The sequence below is a fragment of the Octopus bimaculoides genome, chromosome 6 (assembly GCF_046866305.1).
Source record: "Octopus bimaculoides isolate indiv1 chromosome 6, ASM4686630v1, whole genome shotgun sequence".
Lineage (NCBI taxonomy): Eukaryota > Metazoa > Mollusca > Cephalopoda > Octopoda > Octopodidae > Octopus > Octopus bimaculoides.
The window spans coordinates 92,704,847-92,727,423 of NC_142933.1; the positions used below are offsets into that span (position 1 = coordinate 92,704,847).

At 34.5% G+C, this 22,577-nt stretch overlaps 1 protein-coding gene across 6 annotated transcripts in view; it reads right to left on the reverse strand.

Moving 5' to 3' along the window:
• LOC106881821 (nonsense-mediated mRNA decay factor SMG5) overlaps nt 1–22,577 on the reverse strand; it is a 1,052,345-nt gene that overhangs the window by 690,932 nt on the left and 338,836 nt on the right. Inside the window, exon 20 of one of the 6 annotated variants that reach the window (XM_089354248.1) lies at nt 12,406–12,501. The exons of the other annotated variants lie outside the window; for them this stretch is intronic. Coding sequence (XP_089210374.1) covers nt 12,406–12,501 — 96 coding nt within the window. The remainder of the gene's footprint in view (nt 1–12,405; nt 12,502–22,577) is intronic. 6 annotated transcript variants of the gene reach the window in all.

Here is a 22,577-nt window from a genome sequence, read left to right on the forward strand (position 1 = left end):
AAATTGGTTCATTATTTTTGAATAACCCTGTACTATAAGTTGCATTGCAAATTAATTAGTGCCAGTGGCACATAAAAAGCACCCAGTACATGCTTTAAAGTGATTGGCATTAGGAAGGGCATCCAACCATAGAAACCATTCCAAAGCAGACACTGGAACACACTTGCAGTTCTTAGATCTATCAGATCTGTCAAACCAGCCAACCCATGCCAACATGGAATGTGAATATTAAATGATGATCATGATGGTGATGATGGTGATGGTGATGGCTTGTATGATTTTATTCAACATATTCTTCTCTCAGATTCACATACTCATTGCAAAGGTCCTTCAGTTTTCCTAAGCCGTGTAAAAGAACTCGGAAGGTTGGGCCTCCAACCAGGCCTTTTGTGATACCCTTAAAGCTAGGAATTTTTCAGCACCCCCTCGTGAATATGGGTAAGAATTAAAAATTCCCTTAACCATGTGTATATGTTGTTGATCGTGATGAGCAAATCTGAAGGCAATGGATGACCCAAGAAAGATATAATGAAGAATAAGTTAAGTAAATCTAAAAAGCAGTTTATTTTGAAATGACGGTTGCAATGAGTGGGCTCACAAAAAATATTACAAAATACTGGATAAGAAGGAAAAGAATCTCTTAATCTTTCACCTCTTTATTTTAAATTAGAAAAGGATGATAATATTCTTTTTCATTGCTCTAAACAAGGTTAGTTATACTTAAGGAAACAAACATCAATGAAAATGGAAATGAAATCCCATTCAAATATTAATAATTTAAACTCAGCAGAAGTTCAAAAGCAGAAAAGATACCTAGTTTATCTGCGTTTAGTGAAGAGTTCCTCATGGAGTTTAATAAATAATAATCCACAAGAGCAAAAGTGAAATGAAATGAAGCCAAATAGTTTTGTACTAATTAACAGCTTGAACAATTATCATTAAGATAGCTGCACCATGATGCCATCTGATGACAGAGCTATCAGAACAAACACCAGCCAGGAGTTGAAGGGGAAAATAGATTCAGTAATGTGATTATTGGTGAATTAGAATTATCTCATAACAAGGCTGTTAATTATAATGGTACCACAGTGAATCATTTATTCAGTAAAGAAGAATAAACGAAGATAAATAACCAAGAATTATAAATCATTTGGGTTTATTTGCTTTAGCACATTTGTTTTTAATTAACCCAAAAGTAAAGAAGAATAAAGACAATCATGGCTGAAGACATTTATGGTAGCAATGAAATTTTATAATTATTGACCCAACACTTAAAGTGCTATCAGAACAGAATACTAATGCAAATATTTGAAACCATTACTTAATGTACAACCAGAAAAACCATATTTGACTTGAAATAATGATTAGTGATCTAGGCACAATGCCAGCAATTCTTAGGGAGGGTGTCAGTTGAAACCATCAACCACAGTTCTTCATAGAAATTTATGGAAGCATGGGTTTTACAACAGAATGCTCTTTCTTTCATCAAACCTTATTTTTTCCTTTCATATAAAAAAGTTTATTATTATTATTATTATTATTATTATTATTATTATTATTATTATTATTATTATTATTATTATTATTATATGAAGGCAGCAAGCTGGCAGAGTCATTAGCATGCCAAGTGAAATGCCAAGTGGTATTCCATTTGTCTTCACGTTCTCAGTTTAAATGCCGCCAGGGTCGACATTGCCTTGCCTCCTTTTGGGGTTGATAAATTAAGTACCAGTTACGCACTGGGGTCAATGAAATCAACTAGTCCCCTCCCCCAAAATTTCAGGTCTTGTGTCTATAGTACAAAGGATTATTTTTATTACCATTATTATTATTGCCATTATTATTATTACTATTATTAATATTTTTATCATTATTATTATTACTGCCATTATTATTATTATTATTATTATTATTACCATTATTATTATTGCCATTATTATTATTATTATTATTATTATTATTATCACCATTGTTATTATTATTATCATTGTTTTTATTATTGCTTTTAGCATCATTATTTATTTATTGCCCACAGGGGGTTAAATGTAGAGGGGATAAACAAGGACAGACAAAGGGATTAAGTCGATTACATCGACCCCAGTGCATAACTGGTACTTATTTAATCGACCCCGAAAGGATGAAAAGCAAAGTCGACCTCAGCAGAATTTGAACTCAGAACATAACGGCAGACGAAATACTGCTAAGCGTTTCGCCCAGCATGCTATTGATTCTGCCAGGTAGCTGCATCATTATTATTGTTAGCTCTCAGGTCTTTGGAAGAGCAAAGTAACTGCACATTTTGTGACAAGGAATATAAGCATCCTATCACCATTTGGTTAGGCAATGGGTGACAAGCAAAACCATGAAATGTCAGCATTCATGCACAGACACACATGTATATATATATATATATATATATATATATATATATATATATATATATATATATATACAGCTGGCTTCCACAAACTTTCTATTCAACAAACTTCTTCACAAGTTATCAACCAGTTCAGAGCTATAGGTACTTGCCCAAGGTGTTGAGCAGTAGAATTGAGCACAACACCACAAATAGCCATACTTGCACCTAGTAAATGGTATTGTATATGCTACTAGAACAGATGTTACATTGCTAAAAGGTGCTTTTTCCCAGATTACTCTCAATTGACTAACAACTATAAGTTATTGAAGCAAGCATAATTCCTATGCCTTGTGACAAAATCTGAACATATAACTCCATATGCCATAAACCATCTTACTAACCTCTTGGCTACCAGATTCCTATGCTTAATACAATGTACGATGAAATATTTATTTGTGCTTTGCTTGCAAGCATAAAAATAAAAATAAGAAAAAGTGGGTGGAAAAAATATTAATACTGAATAAATTTCAAACATTTATCAGAATTATTTTCCTTCTTGTCTGCATTGTACATTGAACAAAAATGATCATTTATCATAGTTTTAAGGAGGAACTACTAACAAGACATGCATTCATTTTCTGTTTCTCTCATTTTACAAATATTACTTTGAGAAGAAATATTCCCAGAGCAGAGAGAATTCCATTTGATTACAACTGTCTCTGCCATTTTCTCTAGCAGAGTTTGAGACTATAAGGTGCAGCATATAACAAAGCAAAGAATGCATATACATAAAGACAAAAGGAAGAAGAAGAAGAAAATTACTTTTTTTTCCTTTCAATTGACAATATCTAAGGCCATGATGAAAATGTAACAAAAAAAAAAAGAAAGAAAATCAAAAAGCAAAATGATTGGGAAGAATATATAACAACAACAAATATGAATATGAAACAGACACGACAGTAACAAAAAAAAAAAGAACTATAAACAGGTTTCCTTCAAAGATGAATGAAATACAACCAAATGAATGATGCAAAAGACTTATAAAATGAATAATAATAATAATAATATTAATAATAATAATAACGATGATGATGATGAATAATTTCTATAAAATGAATACTATTAAAATGAATAACAATAATACTTATAAAATGAATAATAATAAAACAAATAATAATGACAATAATATTAATACTTATAAATAAAAGGAATAATAATAAAATGAATAATAATAATAATAATAATAATAATAATAATAAAGACAGAGAAAACAAATATGCATAAAGCAATATTCGTGAAATAAAAATATGAAATTAATAGAAAAGAAAGCAAGAAAGCAAATAATTTTCAATGTATCAACATTGTATTAAGCAAAAATAATAATTTCCTCTTCATGTGGCAGGTACAATATATTCAGCTCCATTTTCGAAAATGCTCCAAGGCAAACTGAGCAACTAGGTGTTACAAAGTGATAGATTTTATAGGTAGCCGAGGGGGAGATTTGTCTCTATCTATAGGAGGCAGTGTATGTATGTAAGTAAAGTTCAATGCATTATTTATTCTGTTACTTCATTTATTGCATTTAGGATTTTTACTTCATTTTTTTTTTTTTTTGTCGTTTTGTTTTAAACATCCAATCATATTTTTTCCTTGACATATTGTTTTTCAGTGCAATGAGAGAGAGAGAAAGAGAGAAAGAGAGAGAGAGAGAGGGGAGAGAGAGAGGGGAGAGAGAGAGAGAGAAGAAAATGTAATCCAATGATAACTAGATTTAAGCAGGAAAAAGGATGAGGCTGTAATGAAAAAGGGAATCAACTATGAGGTGAAGTCAAACTAACCCTGAGCAGTTAAGGTTACTTTTGCTACACCTGAGAATAAGCACTGGCTTTTAATCTGCTGCTTGCATATGCTAACAAGCCAAGACTGACTAGAATTAACCTCCTTAAATCAGAATATAACCTGGAAGATGCTGAAAAAAACACATCTACATTATCTACGAATACAATTACTGAAACATCATTCTAGAAGGGAATTACCAAAAAAAGACAGTTGGAAATTTCACTGAATCAAAAGATTCTTAGTAGTTCCACTTATTTACAAAAGAAAGAGAAAAAAAGACAAGTGGTAAAAAGAAGAGGAACAGGGAGGAGAAGAAAAAGCATATAGTATGTGAAAAAAGAAAATGAAGAAAGGACAAAATCTATAATGATACGACAGACGGAGCATTTTATAAATTGCTTGTGCTCAATGAGATAGTGTAATTAGACAGTATTCTCTGTTGATAAGACAATTGCTTGGAGGGAAATATGTTTTACTCATTCTGTAAGCATTCAAGATAATGAATTTAATTAAGATACAGGTAAGGAGAGAGAAAAAATACAATAAATACAGCTACAATTACTATTTCCAATTATATTTATACTTTCGCATTTGTTAGGAATTTCTGAAGAGACAGACAGAGAGATGTGAAGCAGACAGAAAATTGAAGACTGATTTTTGGAAACTATAAAAGAAAAAACTTTTATATATATATATCTATCTATATATATATATATATATATATATATATATATATATATATATATACACACATAAATGTGATGTGTTGTTAAAACATGGACAGTAAATGGAAGGGAGTGAGTTCAATGTGAACCACAAGATATAGACATATAGGCAATGTTAACAGGCAAAGAAGATTGTATCCAAATGTGTATTACATTAAGACAATGAAATTCCTGATTGCAAATGACAACCATATTTCATGATAAACATTAAAACACAAGTTAATTAGTTAATGCTTAAAAATAACTAAATCTAAGAGAGCTGGCAGAAAACTCAACGGACAAATTAGCTTGTATACATTCTACATAATTTACAAATCGATATTTTAAAGGAAAAGAAAAGAGATGGGGAGAGGAAGAGAGAGAAGTTTTTCTGTAGTTGGTTGTGTGGTTCTTTACAATAATGCCATATCTATCACAAGAATAAGTTGCTTAATTGTTTTAATGCCAACTACTTTACTCTGCTACAATGCAGAAGATACAGCTTATTCTTCAACCAGTTTAAAATGAGGCAAATGGAACACTGTGATTTTCCAAGGCATGGAAGCAGTAAGGATTGAACTGACAATGTTCAGATCAGTAATTTCATTGGTGGCAGCAGCTGTTGCTGCTACTACTACTACTACTACTACATCGTTTTTATCATTATCATTATGATGCCTGCAAGGCTCAGACAGGATTTGCTTAGTAAGATTTTTCTACAACTGAATGCTCTCCTGTTGCCAACCCTCACCTGTTTCCAAGCAAGAAAATATTTTTACATTGCTGAACACGCTTTTCATAGAACTGCCTTTGTATGGTGGTGATTGCCATTTTACAGCCACAATATGATTTCTAGACAAGGGTATATACACATAGACACACACATTCATACATGCGTACAATTCTTCACAAGGTTTTGGTCAGCCCAGGTCTATGATGGAGGACATTTGCTCAAGATGCTATACAGTGGGACTGAACCCAAGACCACATGGCTGAAAAGTAAGTTTCTTAACCACACAGCCACACCTGCTTATTTAAAAAAAAATACAGAATCCTACACTCAATATTCCCTTTCAAAACACAGCAGGACCCAAAATAACAAGCCAGAGACTTGAAACCCAGTTCAAACTCCAGTTGTAGTCATTTCATTTAGTTTGTATTACTAATGTCTTTCAGAAAAGCATTAACATCACAACTACCTGTTTTCTCTTCAATAAATTCACAGGCTTCATGCCAATATGAATGACCTTATCCCCCCTCAAATGAAAGACATGACAGAAACACACCCAGATAACACCCACAAATGTTATGTACAAGAGTGAGCAGACATCTTGTAACAGAGTGATGAAGAGCTTGAAGAAGAGAGAGGAGGCTCCTCGTTCACAGTGTGAATCTCCTTAAATTGACCCATAGAATATGAAGCAGAACAATGATAACAGCTTTTGGTGAATAAGTGGCATGCCTGTCAGAGACAAGTTACAAGTAGGTGCTTACAAGAGCAATACCTGAAATTTATTTCAAGCTGGAATCATACGCCTCAATATTGGGAATGTAATTTGATGAAGATTATTAAGGAGAAATGTGTTAGTCAAGGATGTTGATGATATTAAATCTAATGAAGATGGTGTGTGCGTACATATACACTCACATGTGTGCACACACACACAAGCATGTTCTCACACAACTGTCAGTATTTATTATTCATGACTATCTCACCCTATTAATACAAAATAGTTTATAACACTGACCATAACATGTTGTAAACTAGAACAGAATAATTAGGACACAATGTATGACACTGGCTATAGTAATATCAACTGTATTTTATGTCTGAGACATTCCCCATAATATTTCCAACTAGTCTGCACAGTATCTGATAAGCTAATGAAGGAACGCCTCTTTAGTTTCTCAACATTCTAAAATAATGGTTTCAAATTTTGCCACAAGGGCAGTCATTTGGGGGAAGGGGACCAGTTGATTGCATCGACCCCAGTGTTTCACTGGTACTTAATTTATTGACCCTGAAACAATAAAAAACAAAGTCAACCTCAGCAGAATTTGAACTTAGAAAGCAGCAACGGGCGAAATGCCCCCAAGCATTTTCACCCGGCATGCTAACGATTCTGCCAGCTTACTGCCTTTCAACATTCTAAAATAATAGCTAATTTCCCTCCTATCATACCCTACCATCACTGTAAAAAAAAAACACAGGAAATAATAGGAAAGATGGTCCTGTAATTATTGAGCAAAAAATAACCTAAAATTTGTTTTGTTTATTTAAATGCTTATTGCGTTTTTATTTGTGGTCAGATCATTATAGTCAAAATCGACAGTATTACAAAAGAGATTTAGTTTATTTTATGTAATTTGTGCTAAAAATGTTATGAATGTCTAATGGTTAATTTACTACATAAGTAAAAAAAATTTCAAAATAAAAAAAATCATTAAGAATGATGAAAAGAATGTTACTTGGTTATAGGTGTGGTCATGGCCAGAGGCACAAATGTGGCTGTGTGGTAAGAACTTTGCTTCCCAATCACATGGTTTGGGGTTCAGTCGCACTGCATGGCACCTTAGGCAAGCATCTTCTACTATAGCTCTGACCAAAGTTTTGTGAGTTGATTTGGAAGACAGAAACTGAATGCCCATCACGCATGCACACATGTGTGTGTACACTGCACACACACTGCTTAACAACTGGTGTTAATTTGCTTATTCCCCCATCACTTAGCAATTCAGCAAAACAGACTGATAGAATAGGTCCCAGGTACCAAGCTTAAAAAAATAAGTACTAGAGCAATATATTCAACTTAACCCTACAAGGCCAGTCTGATGACTGAAACAAATAGATGATAAAAATTATAAACAAACATCCATCCATTTTCCCCACCCACTATTTCTGTGAGGGTTGTAGAGCAGAGTCTTTAGGCACCTCCTCCATAGGGTCTTATCATAACCAACCACCATTACACTTTCCTGCTGGATTCCAAAACATGACCAATTGGGACTATGAATATTATCCCCAGGTCTCCTCCCAGTTGAATCCAACTTGCAATCCTTTTCTGCAACATTCTAATCACTTGTCTGTAGTACCAGAGTTGTGACCTCTCAATGCAGAAAAATAGCAGCTCATCTTGGAGAGACACATTAATCTCTGAGCTATGCATCTTGTCAAGTAATGTTACTCCAGAAATCCTTCAGGGAAACCCCATTTTGGTTGCTTGCATTCATGATTGTACATTTTTGGCCACTACCTAACCATAATGTATTATTCATTTATGTATATATATATCGCCTTCTAGCACTTGTGCTAGTGGCATGTTAGAAAATCATTTGAGCAAGGTCATTGTCAGTGCCGCTGGACTGGCTCCCGTGCAGGTGGCACGTAAAAAACACCTTTTTGAGCGTGGCCGTTGCCAGTACTGCCTGACTGGCCCTCGTGCCGGTGGCACGTAAAAGCATCCACTACACTCTCGGAGTGGTTGGCGTTAGGAAGGGCATCCAACTGTAGAAACCCTGCCAGATCAGATTGGAGCCTGGTGCAGCCTGCTGGCTTGCCAGTCCTCAGTCAAATCGCCCAACCCATGCTAGCATGGAAAGCAGACGTTAAACAACGATGATGATGATGATGATGATGATGATGATATATATATATATATATATATATATATATATATATATATATATAGATATATATCATTCCTATGGTAAACATTTCTATGCCTTTAAATGCTTTCCAAATAACATGCACTTTTCCATTTTTTATGCATCAGATGGAATTTGACAAGGAAGATTTTCTAAGATTTTAAGCACTTCCTGTTGCTAACCTTCATATGTATCCAAGCAAGGTAATATTTCTCCAGAGCCAGGCATGTTTTTCATGGAACTCCAGGAACAAACAACATAACTTGTATGACGATAATGCTCATTTACAACCATATCATCATAACAAGAGCACACACGTGTGTGTGTGTATTATGGGCTACTTTCAGTTTCTATGTACTAAATTTACTCACAAGGCTTTGGTTGGCCTGGGGTTTTAGTGGAAGACATGTGCCCAAATTGCCACACAGTGGGACTGAACCAAAAACCACATGGTTAGGAAGCAAGTTTCTTAACCAAACAGCTATGCTTACACACACACACACACACACACATATATGCATGAGACATCATAGCAATATTGGAGATCATATCATCATGACATGGCCATAATCCTAATTACATTGTCATGTTTTCACGCAAAGTAAATACAACATAATGTTTCATTTGTTTTCTCCATTATTGTGATAGTGTTGGTTTTACAGAAGTTGTAGGTTTTCATATTTTCGTTGTTTTTTTTTAATGATGCTTTGAGCTTTCTTATTTACTTATGGGTTTATCATTATGGCCATGTTTGTAAAATGAAACCATAATTCATATCTCAGAGAAATAAAATATAAATTATTTTATCAGTGCAACAATCAACAAATTATTTTACTTAGTTCAGCCTATTAACAAAAATACAAGGTTTTTTTTTTTTTCATATATCTTTTTATTATGTCATGTCTCCTACAAAGAATAGAATTAAATCTAAACAAAAATTTAAAAAGAGGGGAGAAAATATAAAAGGAATTACACTTGAAAGATATTAATATTTCATTACAAATTATTAATACTGTTATTTATATATTTTATTATTTATTTATTATGTGAGTAAACTAGTGCTTTTAATTTCAATAGCTTCAAAAATAGTAAAATATAAAGCATAACAATAAACATTAGTGATGATAATAATAATAATAAAACAACTTGTTAAAAACGGGAAAAAATCAATAATATCAATAATTGGAGTTTGTCGTTATTAAAGAGAAAATGTTTTAGACATCAAAAACTCTTTAGACAAGAAACTAAAAAAAAAAAAAATTATCGAATGTGTGATAAATGGTTAATTATGGTCCCAAACTAGCACATGCCATCGTTGATGTCGAATGGAAAATAAGTTATAAAAAGAACAACAACAAAGATGACAATAATGATAATGTTAATAATAATAATAATAATAATAATAATAATAATAATAATAATAAACCTATACTTGTTGGACAATGTAATTTTATTTCTATAACACCCCCGCCCTCTACTTTTGTTTTCCTTTCCCAGTTGATAAATACGAAATTAAATTGTTAACTTTATAATTAGTTTCATTTTAGCCAAACACATAAATAAATTAAAGGAGTGACTATTTTTAATCAGTGCTAAGGAGAAAAGAAAAACCATTTACATTCTCTTTTACATTGCTAGACGAGATGCTTTATCAGATATTAAAGCTTGGAGACAACAGAAATGTTTTCCTCCACTTTTAATTACTTAAATTCAGTTTCACTTTAATATACATATTTCACCATCATTATTAGCTGCAGCTACCACCATCATGGTAATTATCAACTTACAATATAAGTTAAAAATAGCCGGCATTTCATTGTCATCACGACTATGGTTTATCAGAAAACACGTTCCAATATTATCAAGAAATATTCAATGAATGGAGACATTATAGGTTTCAGCTTTGCCATTAGTTCTCAAACTAGTTAAAAAGAGAAAAAAAAAACAAAAACAAAAGAGCAAATGCTAAGCCCCTTAATCCATTGTCTCATAGAGACTACTAATAGAAGCTCAAAGTGCATCTTAACTAAAGAGATTATGTAGTACCACAAGACACAACCATACAATCACATTATTGGTCTGATATCTGAAATGGTCAACCATGTACCCTCTCCAATCATTGTCGTAGTTTTAGTTCTGCTTTCCATAGTAGCAAAGAATGGATAGGTCATCAGAGGTGAGAAAGGCACAAGCAAATTAATGTTATTTATTTTCCAAGAGCTAGATGAGGGCTAGAAGTATTACATAAGATGACCAGGAATGTAGTAGCACCATTTTCCGAGTGAGTGAAAACTAACAGACAGAGAAACAGATAAACAATGTAAAGAGCCAAATATTTGAATCCTTGCCTTAAGATGCTCACTTTGCAACCATATGGTCTCAGGTTCAGTCCTACTGCAAGGCATTCTGGGCAAGTATTTTCTACTACTATAAGTCCAGGCTGACCATATATATGTATATACATGTGTCTTTGTATTTGTGTACCCACCTCACTATTGATAACCAGTGTTGGTTTGTTTACGTCACATAACTTTAAAATTCAGCAAAAGAGACTCAGAGAATAAGAACCTGACTTTAAAATAAATAAATAAATACTGAGGGTCAATTTGTTCGACTAACCCTTCAAGGCAATGCCCCAGAATGGCCACAGTCGAATAACAGAAACAAGTAAATAGTAAAAGATACATGGTGCAAGCAAACAGATTGTCCAAATTTCCACACAATGTTTCTCTGAGAGAAAAAGAAAACAGAAAATTCACACGTGTAGGGTTTGCTTGAGTGATTTTGCAGAAATGAAAAGATAACAATGGAATATGCAGCAATCAATTTGGCTTGGAGGTGAGGTAGTAAAGCCAAAAGTTAAGTGAGAAACAAAAGTAATCACAGATATGGCTAACAATGGAAGATGGAAAGGAAAGCACTTACTGTATATACTTAGGAAGACAGATAAGAAAAAAGTCTATTTAGGAATGTTTACGAAGGAGTCAAATGATTATTTACTGTGTCATGTGTTGGAGACAAACTGCTACATCTTAATGTAATTGTATCAACCAAAAGCACTACAAATTCTATTACTGACTATGTAGAAACCCCACTGCAGATAATATGAAACAAAAATAAGAAATTCCAAATTGAAACATCTAAAATAAAGATTCAATTTCTTCTTTTAAGTGCTTAGAAACCTATTTATTCGTATCTAGTAAGTTTAGTAAAATTGAGAGAGAGTACTTACACACCTAATATGGCCATAGTGCCTGCCATTTTTTTAATATTTATAGGCACAGGTGAGGCTGTATGGCTAAGAAACTTGCTTCCTCACTTTATAGTTCAGTCCCACAACCTGACACCTTGAGAAAACGTTTTCTACTATCACCTTCAGCCAACCAAAGCCTTGTGAATGGATTTAGTCAACAGAAACTTGAAGAAGCCAGTCGTGTGTGTGTGTGTGTGTGTGTGTGTTTGTGTGCCCTTGTCAATGAAGGCACATGGTTTCGTGGTTAGGGTGTTTAGCTCACAATCATAAGGTAGTGGGTTCAATATCCTGTAGTGAGTTGTGTCCTTGAGCTACACACTTTATTCTATGTTGCTCCAGTCCACCGAGCTGGCAAAAATGAGTAGTACTTGTATTTCAAAGAGCCATCCCTATCACATTCTATGTCATGCTGAATCTCCCTGAGAACTACATTAAGGGTATACATGTCTGAGGAGTACTCAGCCACTTGCACGTTGACTTCACAAGCAGGTTGCTCCATTGATTGGATTAACTGGAACACTCATCATCATAACCAACAGAGTCTCAGTGTATCCTTGTCTAGACATCGTGCAATGGCTGTAAACAAACATGACCATCATACAAACAATGTGGCTTTGTTTCCAATCTCCCAGTCTCCCATTAAAAATTTGTCTGGCCATGGAGAAATAATGCCTTACCTGGAAACAGGTGAGGACATCTAGCTGTAGAAAATCTTCCTTAAGAAGTATAAAAAAGTGGACGTTGAATGAGGATGATTTACAGATGAGCATCAAAATGAATCTTCGCTGAGGGAGGTCTTATCTCATACCTTTACAGATCTTCATAACTCAACATGCATCATTGGTAAAACGAATTACATGATAACAGACAAGATGAGAAAGCAGAAATTGAACTAGAGGACACAGTTAACAGGTTGGTATTATAAGCCTTTCATCTTTCTACAGGCATAACATTCAACATTACAAATTTTCATCAGCAATGCAGCAACAAAGACACAGTGAAATATATCTGAACCAAATGCCACCATCCCTCACCCCATCACACGCATACAAACAAACACAAAAGAAAAAGATGTTCAAAATGAGGTGAGCAGAATATTATAGTGATTATCATCAATGTAATTGCACAGTCTATTTCATTATATTTTTTCATCAAATAATTGCTAGCCAAAACTAAAGTACTTTATGCAGTGCTGAGTAATAAAAGACTAATACTGGTGTCAGCATGTAATAAAGCAAAAAAAAAAAAAACAAAAAAAAAACAGACAGAGTGAAAAAAAAAACACAAAGCAAACAGAGAATCTAGTTATTTTGTAAGATTATTAATCCTCAACACCACCTGATTGATGCTTGGTTAGACAGACAGAGAGATGGTCATCAATAGTTATGTCAACAATGTTGACAGGCTGGTTAAAACATCCTTACTTGTCCAATAATCAAATAATAAAAATACATAAAAAAGCATGAATGTGTGTACATATGTGCATGTGTGTGTGTGTCTGTGTATATATAATATATATGTGTGTGTGTGTAAATAAAATCAAATAAATGATGTGGAAACAGGAGATTATTGAATGAACTTCATTATCTTACAGCTATTTCTGCTGTAAGATGCATTGCACTCAAAGCTGAGTTCTTGTGTATCACCTTATAGCATCCTCAGAGCAATTTTTATTTGGGAAAGTAAAATCTTAATGTAAACGCTTTCCCAAATAAACTTCATTTTAGAAGTTCCAAAGAAGCTGCAAGGTGATGCACATGCATTCGGCTCTGAGTAGTGCACTGCATCTTCTAGCAGAAACAGATGTAAGTTAATGAAGTCCATTACGTAATTTTCTGTTCCCTTGCCGTTTATTTAATTTCATATTAGGTTCTGTACCCAACTAATGCTTTATTCTGAAGCATATGTACATTGAGTTCTAATACCTTGTTATTAGTATTGTTATGCATAAGCAATATATATATATATATATATATATATATATAATTGTCATCATCGGTTAACATTTGTTGTTCATGCTTGCATGGGTTGGACAGTGTGACTAAAGCTGGCAAGCTGAGGAGCTGCACCAGGCTCCAGTCTGATTTGGCATATTTTCTATGGCTGGATGCCTTTCCTAATGCAAACCACTTTACAGAGGGTGCTGGGTGCTTTTACACACACGAGAAGGAGAGATAACAAAGGAATAAATGATTATCTTATGAACTTCATTAACTTCCAACCGTTTCTGCTATAAGATACAATGCACTCATAGTTGAGTACCTGTGTAAAACTTCATAGCTTCTTCAGAACCCCAAATATGAAATGCAATTTATTTGGGAAAAAATATATATATATATATATATATATATATATATATATATATATATATATATATATATATATATATATACTAGATTGAAAACATCAAAGTTAAATTACACAGAATCCCTTCTTCCTTTAAAAATTATTTTATTTATTTTTAACCCTAATTATTACTAAAAAGCATAATGACTGCATGAAGGGGAGAAGGTGTCTGGCGCACAATGTGAAAAATTTACACGTACTAAAATATCTTAATCCAACATGATGCAAGCAGATATTTATAGCGTTCAACACCCACCCACCCCTTCATATGATAGAGTTTTAGGACTTTAACTTTATTGAACGAATATATTTACAAGAGAAGATTTTCATTTGACAGTTGTACAAATGTTTACAAAGACAGCAAACAACCTCCCAAATAAAACTGACACACAACAGCTATGCAATCTATGATTATATTTCCATATATTTAGCCCAGTTTTTATTATTTCCACAAAACCTTGTGTGCTTTTTACATTGAAGTAAAGCCAAACAAGAACATACAGAAGATATTTATCGATGTTTACATAGATTTATACAAAAGCTAACAGGACGGCATGAGAAAGATGCCTATTTATGCTTGGAATTAGAAATGTCCGGTAAGGGTAGGGGGTGGAGTTGAAGTGGAGAGCAGATGCAAAAGGGGGTTGGTGGGGGTAGTAGTAAGTGGGTGGGTGGGTGGCTGGGGGAATTGAAGAGACTATTTGTTGATAAATACGTAATATAAATATAAAAAGTGAAGGAAAGAATGAGGTAAATGGAAGCTGTTTTAATACATGCTGAAAGTCAATAACACGAAGAGGAGTGGGGGATGGTGATGGTGGTGGCCTGGGAGAATTATGGGTTGGTTACATGACAGCATAACAGGAAGTGACTCAGTGAAAGGACATTACAATTATGATTGGATGGTGGGGGGGGGGGGGGTAATATGGGATTAAATTTGAGACGAAACCAGAGAGGGAGATGACAACACTGAAACTTGGGTCAATTTCGGAATAATAATAATAATAATAATAATAATAATAATAATAATAATAATAATAATGATAATGGTTTCAAATTTTGGCACAAGGCCATCAATTTGGGGGAATGGGGTAAGTCAATTACATCAACTCCAGTGCTCAACTGGTACTTATTTTATTCATCCTGAAAGGATGAAAGGCAAAACTGACCTCAGTAGAATTTGATCTCAATGTAAAGTTGGACGAAATGCCGCTAAGCATTTTGCCCAGTGCAGTAACGATTCTGCCAACTCACCACCCAGCATGGTAATAATTCTGCCAGCTTACCACACAACAAGGTAAGGATTCTTATTTCTTTATTGCCCACAAAGGGCTAAACATAGAGGGGACAAACAAGGATAGACAAAGGGATTAAGTCGATTACATCGACCCCAGTGTGTGACTGGTACTTAATTTATCGACCAAGAAAGGATGAAAGGCAAAGTCGACCTTGGCGGAATTTGAACACTAACTTAATGATAACTAAGTTATTTTACTAAATTCTTTATTATATTTGAAAGAAACACAGAGCATCTCAAATACGGTAATGAAAGGGTGAATAATTCTTTCTAATTTTAGTACAAAAACAGCAATTTTAAGGGTAAGGGTTTAGTTGATTAAATAGACCCTAGATTTTGATTGGTACTTTATTTTATTGGCCCCAAAAGGATGAAAAGCGAAGATGACCTCAGTGACATTTGAACTTAGAGCATAAAGCTGGAAGAAATACTGCTTAACATTTTGTCTGATGAGCTCACCACCATCATATAACAACAACAACAACAATAATGATGATGATGATGATGATGATGATAAAAAAATAAAATATCACAGATATCAGGATAGAAGAGCATTATAAATTAAGGTTACAGAGCCATTAATTGGAAAATGTGATAATGATGCAGGATCAAGTTTATAGTGAAATATTGTCTGAAGTTATATTTTTACACACACACACACACACACACACACATACATTATATATATATTGGTGTTGCCATCCGGTTTCACCAGTCCTCAGTCAAATCGTCCAACCCATGCTAGCATGGAAAGCGGACGTTAAACGATGATGATGATGATGATGATGATGATGATATATATATATATATATATATATATATATACACACATATATATATGTGTGTATTTAAAACCTAGTCAGGTCAATATAGTGTTGAGGCTATTTAGTGACACATGATCCAGTGTCAAAGAAATATGATACACTTGTGGGAGGTGAGGTGTCAGTGTAACTGCAATGAGTAATAGTCATGTTCTTAACTGTAGCAGGTTGCAGACACAGAATGGTGCCAGTGAAAAATATCTGTGTAATGTGGTCGAGCGTAGCAGTAGTATGTAAGTAGTGTATGTACGAAATGATGCAGCCAGAGGTTAGTGTGACTAGGATCAGTGGCAAATGTAATGGGTCAAAGGTCAGTATACACCAGTGTATGTCAATGTGTCTGATGTACAATAAATAAAATAAAGCTTTTTGGCCAGCTCAAAATTGCCTTCCTTGGTTTCTGCTACTGAAAGGAACTAACAGGTATGAAATGCAGGTATCAGTCCAATAGAGGGCACTCTGAGCTGAATATAGTGTTTTAGCACCTTTTTCGTCCAAAGAAAGAACTTGCTCTTCACAATAAACTGCATCGAGCAGCCTTTACAGATATCTCTCAAACATATTTAAACTGGTTTTAAGTTGGTATTTTTTCTGTCACTGCTTCACACACCTATTCATGAATTATGGTATTTATTTTATTACGGAGATGTACTTGCATTGCAAGTGACTTCATCTGAGATCGTGTGCTGAAACAAAAACAATTGCAGTGTGGAAGATGTTTGTAAGCCATTTAAGAACACACAGTTTATTCATTTTCATCCTTCTATATTCTAGGTTAACTCTCTTATTCATTACCCAACAATAAATTAAATAGGTAACATCACCGATAGTAAATATACCAACTGAATACACTAGAATCATTTCAATTGGCTATACACCACCACCACTACAAAAAGTGGATCTGTGCCTAGTTCACCTAATCATTACTCTTTTCCACTCTAGGTACAAGGCTCGAAATTTTTGGGGAGGGGGCCAGTCGATTAGATCGACCCCAATACGCAACTGGTACTTAATCTATTGACCCCAAAAGGATGAAAGGCAAAGTCAAAAAGACTAGATGTAGTCAAATAATTAGATCCCAAGTTCACTGGGGGCTGCTTTGCCTTTCATATTTTCAGGACTGATAAAGAAATACAAGTTAGGTGCAGGTATACCTGTGTGATTAAGAAACTCACTTTGTAACTATGTGATTTGAGGGTCAGTAATACTGTGTGGCACCTTGGGCATGTATTTCATTGCAGCCCCAGGCTGACCAATGCCTTGCTAGTGAGTTTGATAAGCAGAGACTGTGGAAGCCTGTTGTGTGCGCGTTTGTCATCACTTGTGCCCCTAATAACTTCACAATTCAGCAAAAGACACTGATAGAATAAGTACCAGACTTAAAAAAAGTAAGTTAATTAGATCGACTGAAAACCTTCAAGGTAGTGCCACAGCATGGCTGAAACATGTTAAGGATAGATAACAAAAATAAAAATAAAAAATATGGCAGTGCAATTAATTTAATAGGTAATACAAACACACACACACACACACCTACTTTCTCTTTCTCAAAGTTGACGAAGTGTATAATTAAGCAAAAATCAATATGCTATTAACTGTTACAGACAAAATACATTCAACAATCAACCAAAGTGGGATTAGTTATGTGTCAGTGTGGCCTCGTAGTCAAATGGTTGGCAGTTAAATGTCAGTGTGACTTGTGACTGAACTAAATACAGTGTTAACTGTGTCAGGTGACACATCTGACAGCCCCTCTAATTAATTCCAGTGTCAACAACACAGCAATCATAACTGTGACAAAAGAAACAATCAGCACAATTTGAGGGTACCGCTGCAATGTGAATAATTCTAATACTTCTAATTTCCTTTAAGATGGGCTCTGCACAAAACGCCAACATTTATCACTTTTTATCACACGCAAAAATAATTAAAGAATTCTGATCTTTTAAAACTTTTTTTTTTTTTTTTTTTTTTTGGAAGTGTGGCTACAAATTAGTCAGTGAGTACTTTATTTATTTTTTTCCTTTTTAACTTTCTGGGTCTGGATGAAGGGGTAGTGGCTATGGTCATTGTAGGCACTCCTAGACCAGTGAGATTGATTCCATTAGTGCTATTTCTTCCTGAGCCAACACCAGCAAGAAAGACATGAGCTGAGAGAGGATTCTAGATAACCAAAGTTCTGGGAAAGAACTCTGAGATTGAGTGTAGTGATTAGTGTGAAGCCTGGGGTGAGTGTGAGACACAAAAGAATGTTGCAAAGAGGAAAGACTAGTCCCAGATGGGTTGGGAATACCTGATTAGAGATGGTATGAATGCAGCCAGCTCCAGTTCTTGAAGGCCATTACAGTAAGAAAAAGAGAGAGGGAGGGGGGGGGGGGGAATAGCATACCAGTAGGACAGTGCTGGAATGTGTCTGTGCCTCACTTTATGCTGATCAGTTGACAATTAAATCTGTGACATATGTTTGGAACCAAGTTGATTTTTTTCTAAAACACACTACATTGAGACTAAAACAAATTGTTTTCATTTTGAACAATGTATAAGGTTGCTTGTAACTAGAACCAGTAAAAAGCCTCCTGGGTATTGTACCATCAACAATAAGGCCGATCGACTTGCTAGACATAGCACCCTACTCTTTTAAGAAAGAGAAATACACATTGGATTGTATATAGTTCTAGAGATATAAGGAAGCAAATTGGCAGAATCATTAGCATGCCAGGCAAAATACTTAGCAGCATTTTGTCCATCTTTAGAGTCTGAGTTCAAATATCGCTGAAGTCAACTTTGCCTTTCATTCTTTCAGGGTCGATAAAAAAAAAGTACAGGTCATCATCAACTTACGACCACAATTGGTTCTGACTGACTGGTCGTAAATCAGCCTATAGACCTACATAGCTTTGGTTTACATTTTTACATTTTTAAGGTACATTCTCAGGTAAAAGTTACACACAGCATTCTGTATTATACTATTATACTGGCATTAGTCAAAAATTTTGCAGTCTCAAGCAGTCATCTTGCTGCTGGGAGCTGTATTGCCAATCATCGGAAAGTCAATTGGTTGTAAGTTGGATAGGTCTTAAGTCAACGTCAACCTGTACCAGTTAAACACTGGGGTCAATGTAATCAACTTATCTCCGATCCCAAAACTGCTGGCCTTGTGCCAAAGTTTGAAAGCAATATGTGTAGTTCTAGCGACACTATGCCTGACACACACACAAAAAAAGAGGGATGGTCACAAATGGAATACTGTTGATAAGTTTACTCAATCAGAGTTAACCTAACATAAACAACAACAAACGAGACACATGACTATATATTTATGAAGACCCCTAAAATATTCTGAAACAAAAATGCATCTTATAAAACAGATTTAAAAATATACAAACAAATAAACAAATAAAGGACATAGGGCTTTTGTTTTAAATAGCAGTGTAATAGGGCCTGTCAGAGAAATTTAGGTACGGCTTGGTTCAATGCCAATACATCATTGACAGAAAATGGAATAAGGGGAAGGAAAGGAAAAAAACCCAAAAAAAACATTCGATATGATTTACCATCATTGTACCATTATCTGAAAGAAATGAGATAGGAAGGACACTGGATACTTGATTTACAGCCAAATGTCTGAGTAACTGTTTGAAAAATCCTCAGGCAGTCTCTTCATATTCATTTTATATAAATATATATATATATATATATATATATATATACTTGTTTCATTTTTTTTTCTGTAATTTTCATTTCATTTTTTTATTATGTATTTTCCATTTCATTTTTTATTATATATTTTCTATTTCATTTTCTTTTTTTTTTTACCAACTTGGAAATTTAAGAGGAGGGTAGTTAAAAAAAAAAAACAGGAAAAAAAAAAATCCTTCAACAACACTTGCATTATTTTCCAGAGGCAATCACAATAGTTGCAACATTAGCAATTCAGTTTGCAATCTATTTCTTTTACTCCTTCAGTTAGAGATTTAGGGTTTTGATTATTAAATTTATTTAGTTTTGTTTGTCTTGTTTTTTTTTATTTTGTCTTTCATCATTCGTTCCTTTATTTTATCATCTTTTTTCTTTTGTTTTTTTTTTCTCTTTCACTTGGCTTCATGACAAACAATGAATAAGAAAGTAGCTAGAGTTTCTTTCAAACAGTAGCTATTCAGTAGAGAGAGAGAGAGAGAGAGAGAGAGAGAGAGAGAGAGAGAGAGAGAAAGAGAGAAGTTATCTCAGCCGGTACTAATGCTTAAACTATGAAATATTCATCTAAAAATGACAAAACAACATGAAAACAGAAGGAAAAAAAATGGACAGTGGGGAATGGTGGCACTGATGGTAATTACATTGATTTGTTTATTTATTATTTTTTCATGGTGCCATTCCTAATGTCAACTCTGTAAAATCTCCAAGATATAAAACATCATCTCTCATTAATGAGACTACCATCTTCTAAAAACAGGTATTTTTTTTTTTTTGTCTTCCTCCAATCCATGGCTGCAGATTATCGCACTTAAACTGAAGATAATTCTAGATGTGACAATGATTATTAAAAATGATTATGACAGATATGATATATAAATGGCAATACTGATGGTTAATATGATGATGATGATGATGATGAAGGTAATGATGACGACGACTCTGGTAACAATGATGATGGTTGTAGTGATGATGATGATGGTTGTAGTGAAGATGATGGTTGTAGTGATGACGATGGTTGTAGTGATGACGATGGTTGTAGTGATGACGATGGTTGTAGTGATGACGATGGTTGTAGTGATGACGATGGTTGTAGTGATGACGATGGTTGTAGTGATGATGATGGTTGTAGTGATGATGATGGTTGTAGTGATGATGATGGTTGTAGTGATGATGATGGTTGTAGTGATGATGATGATGGTTGTAGTGATGAAGGCAGTAATGGTGAAGTGGATGAGGGTGGTGCTGGTAGTGGTGGTGACAATGATGGTAGTTACAGCTTATGGTGTTGCAGTGCAAGTAGGGTAAGATCATGATGATGATAAAGAAGAAAACAAGGATAATGACAACGATGACAACAAAGATGACAACAGTAAAATCAATGGTTCTAATAACCATTAGAGTTTCACTTCAGAACAAAATAAATTATCAATCTAACCCTTGGCTAATGATGTTCATCAAATCTGATTCAGCACACACATTTTTTATAACATGAGGGCAGTACACTGCTGAGATATTTTATTTCATTTGTATGGATGGCTTCACTCACCTCTATTACTGAGATAAACAATGACATACAAGTACGTTTTTTTTACCTTACCCAACCCTGTAAATTACAGACTGGTGGAAAAATTGGGTACTGGGAGCAAGCTGTCACCCACAAACAAGAATGACTTGGTAACATATACCAAACTCTGGCTAATTGCTTTAGATGCCTATGTAGCCTTCAGCAGACACAGATACTCTCTGGACTTTCCTACCCATTGACTCAGAAATACATCCAGTATATAGCAGAGAGGTGGGGGAGACAGACTGACAGACAGAGATGCACCAGTACTTAGATAGCATTCATTTTCAATTCAATGTGAAATGAAATGCATTGCTCAAGAATACAACACACTGCCCAGTCTAGGAAGTAAACCCAAGACATTATGCTTGTGAACCAAACATTTTAACCATTCAGCCAAATGCCTTTGGTAGACTGTCTTTACTCTTTTACTTGTTTCAGTCATTTGACTGTGGCCATGCTGGAGCACCACCTTTAGTCGAGCAAATCGACCCCAGGACATATTCTTTGGAAGCCTAGTACTTATTCTATCCGTCTCTTTTGCCGAACCGCTAAGTTACGGGGACGTGAACACACCAACATCGGTTGTCAGGTGATGTTGGGGGAACAAACACAGACACACAAACATATACACAAACATACAAACATATATATATATATATATATATATATATATATATATATATATGTATACGACGGGCTTCTTTCAGTTTCCGTCTACCAAACCCACTCACAAGGCTTTGGTTGGCCCGAGGCTATAGTAGAAGACACTTGCCCAAGGTGCCACGCAGTGGGAATGAACCCGGAACCATGTCGTTGGTAAGCAAGTTACTTACCACACAGCCATTCCTGCCGAGGAAATAAACAAAAACAACTAAATGTAAAATGAAAATAAAACAAAATTTCAATAGGAGAGAAAATGCCACGAGAGAGTGGGGATGTTCTAAATAAGTTAACACCTTTCACTAACTTATTATAATAAGGTGAGCCCTATCACTAATTTAGTAGTCCTTATCACTAACTCAATTATCACATGTACAATTTCTGGGAAAG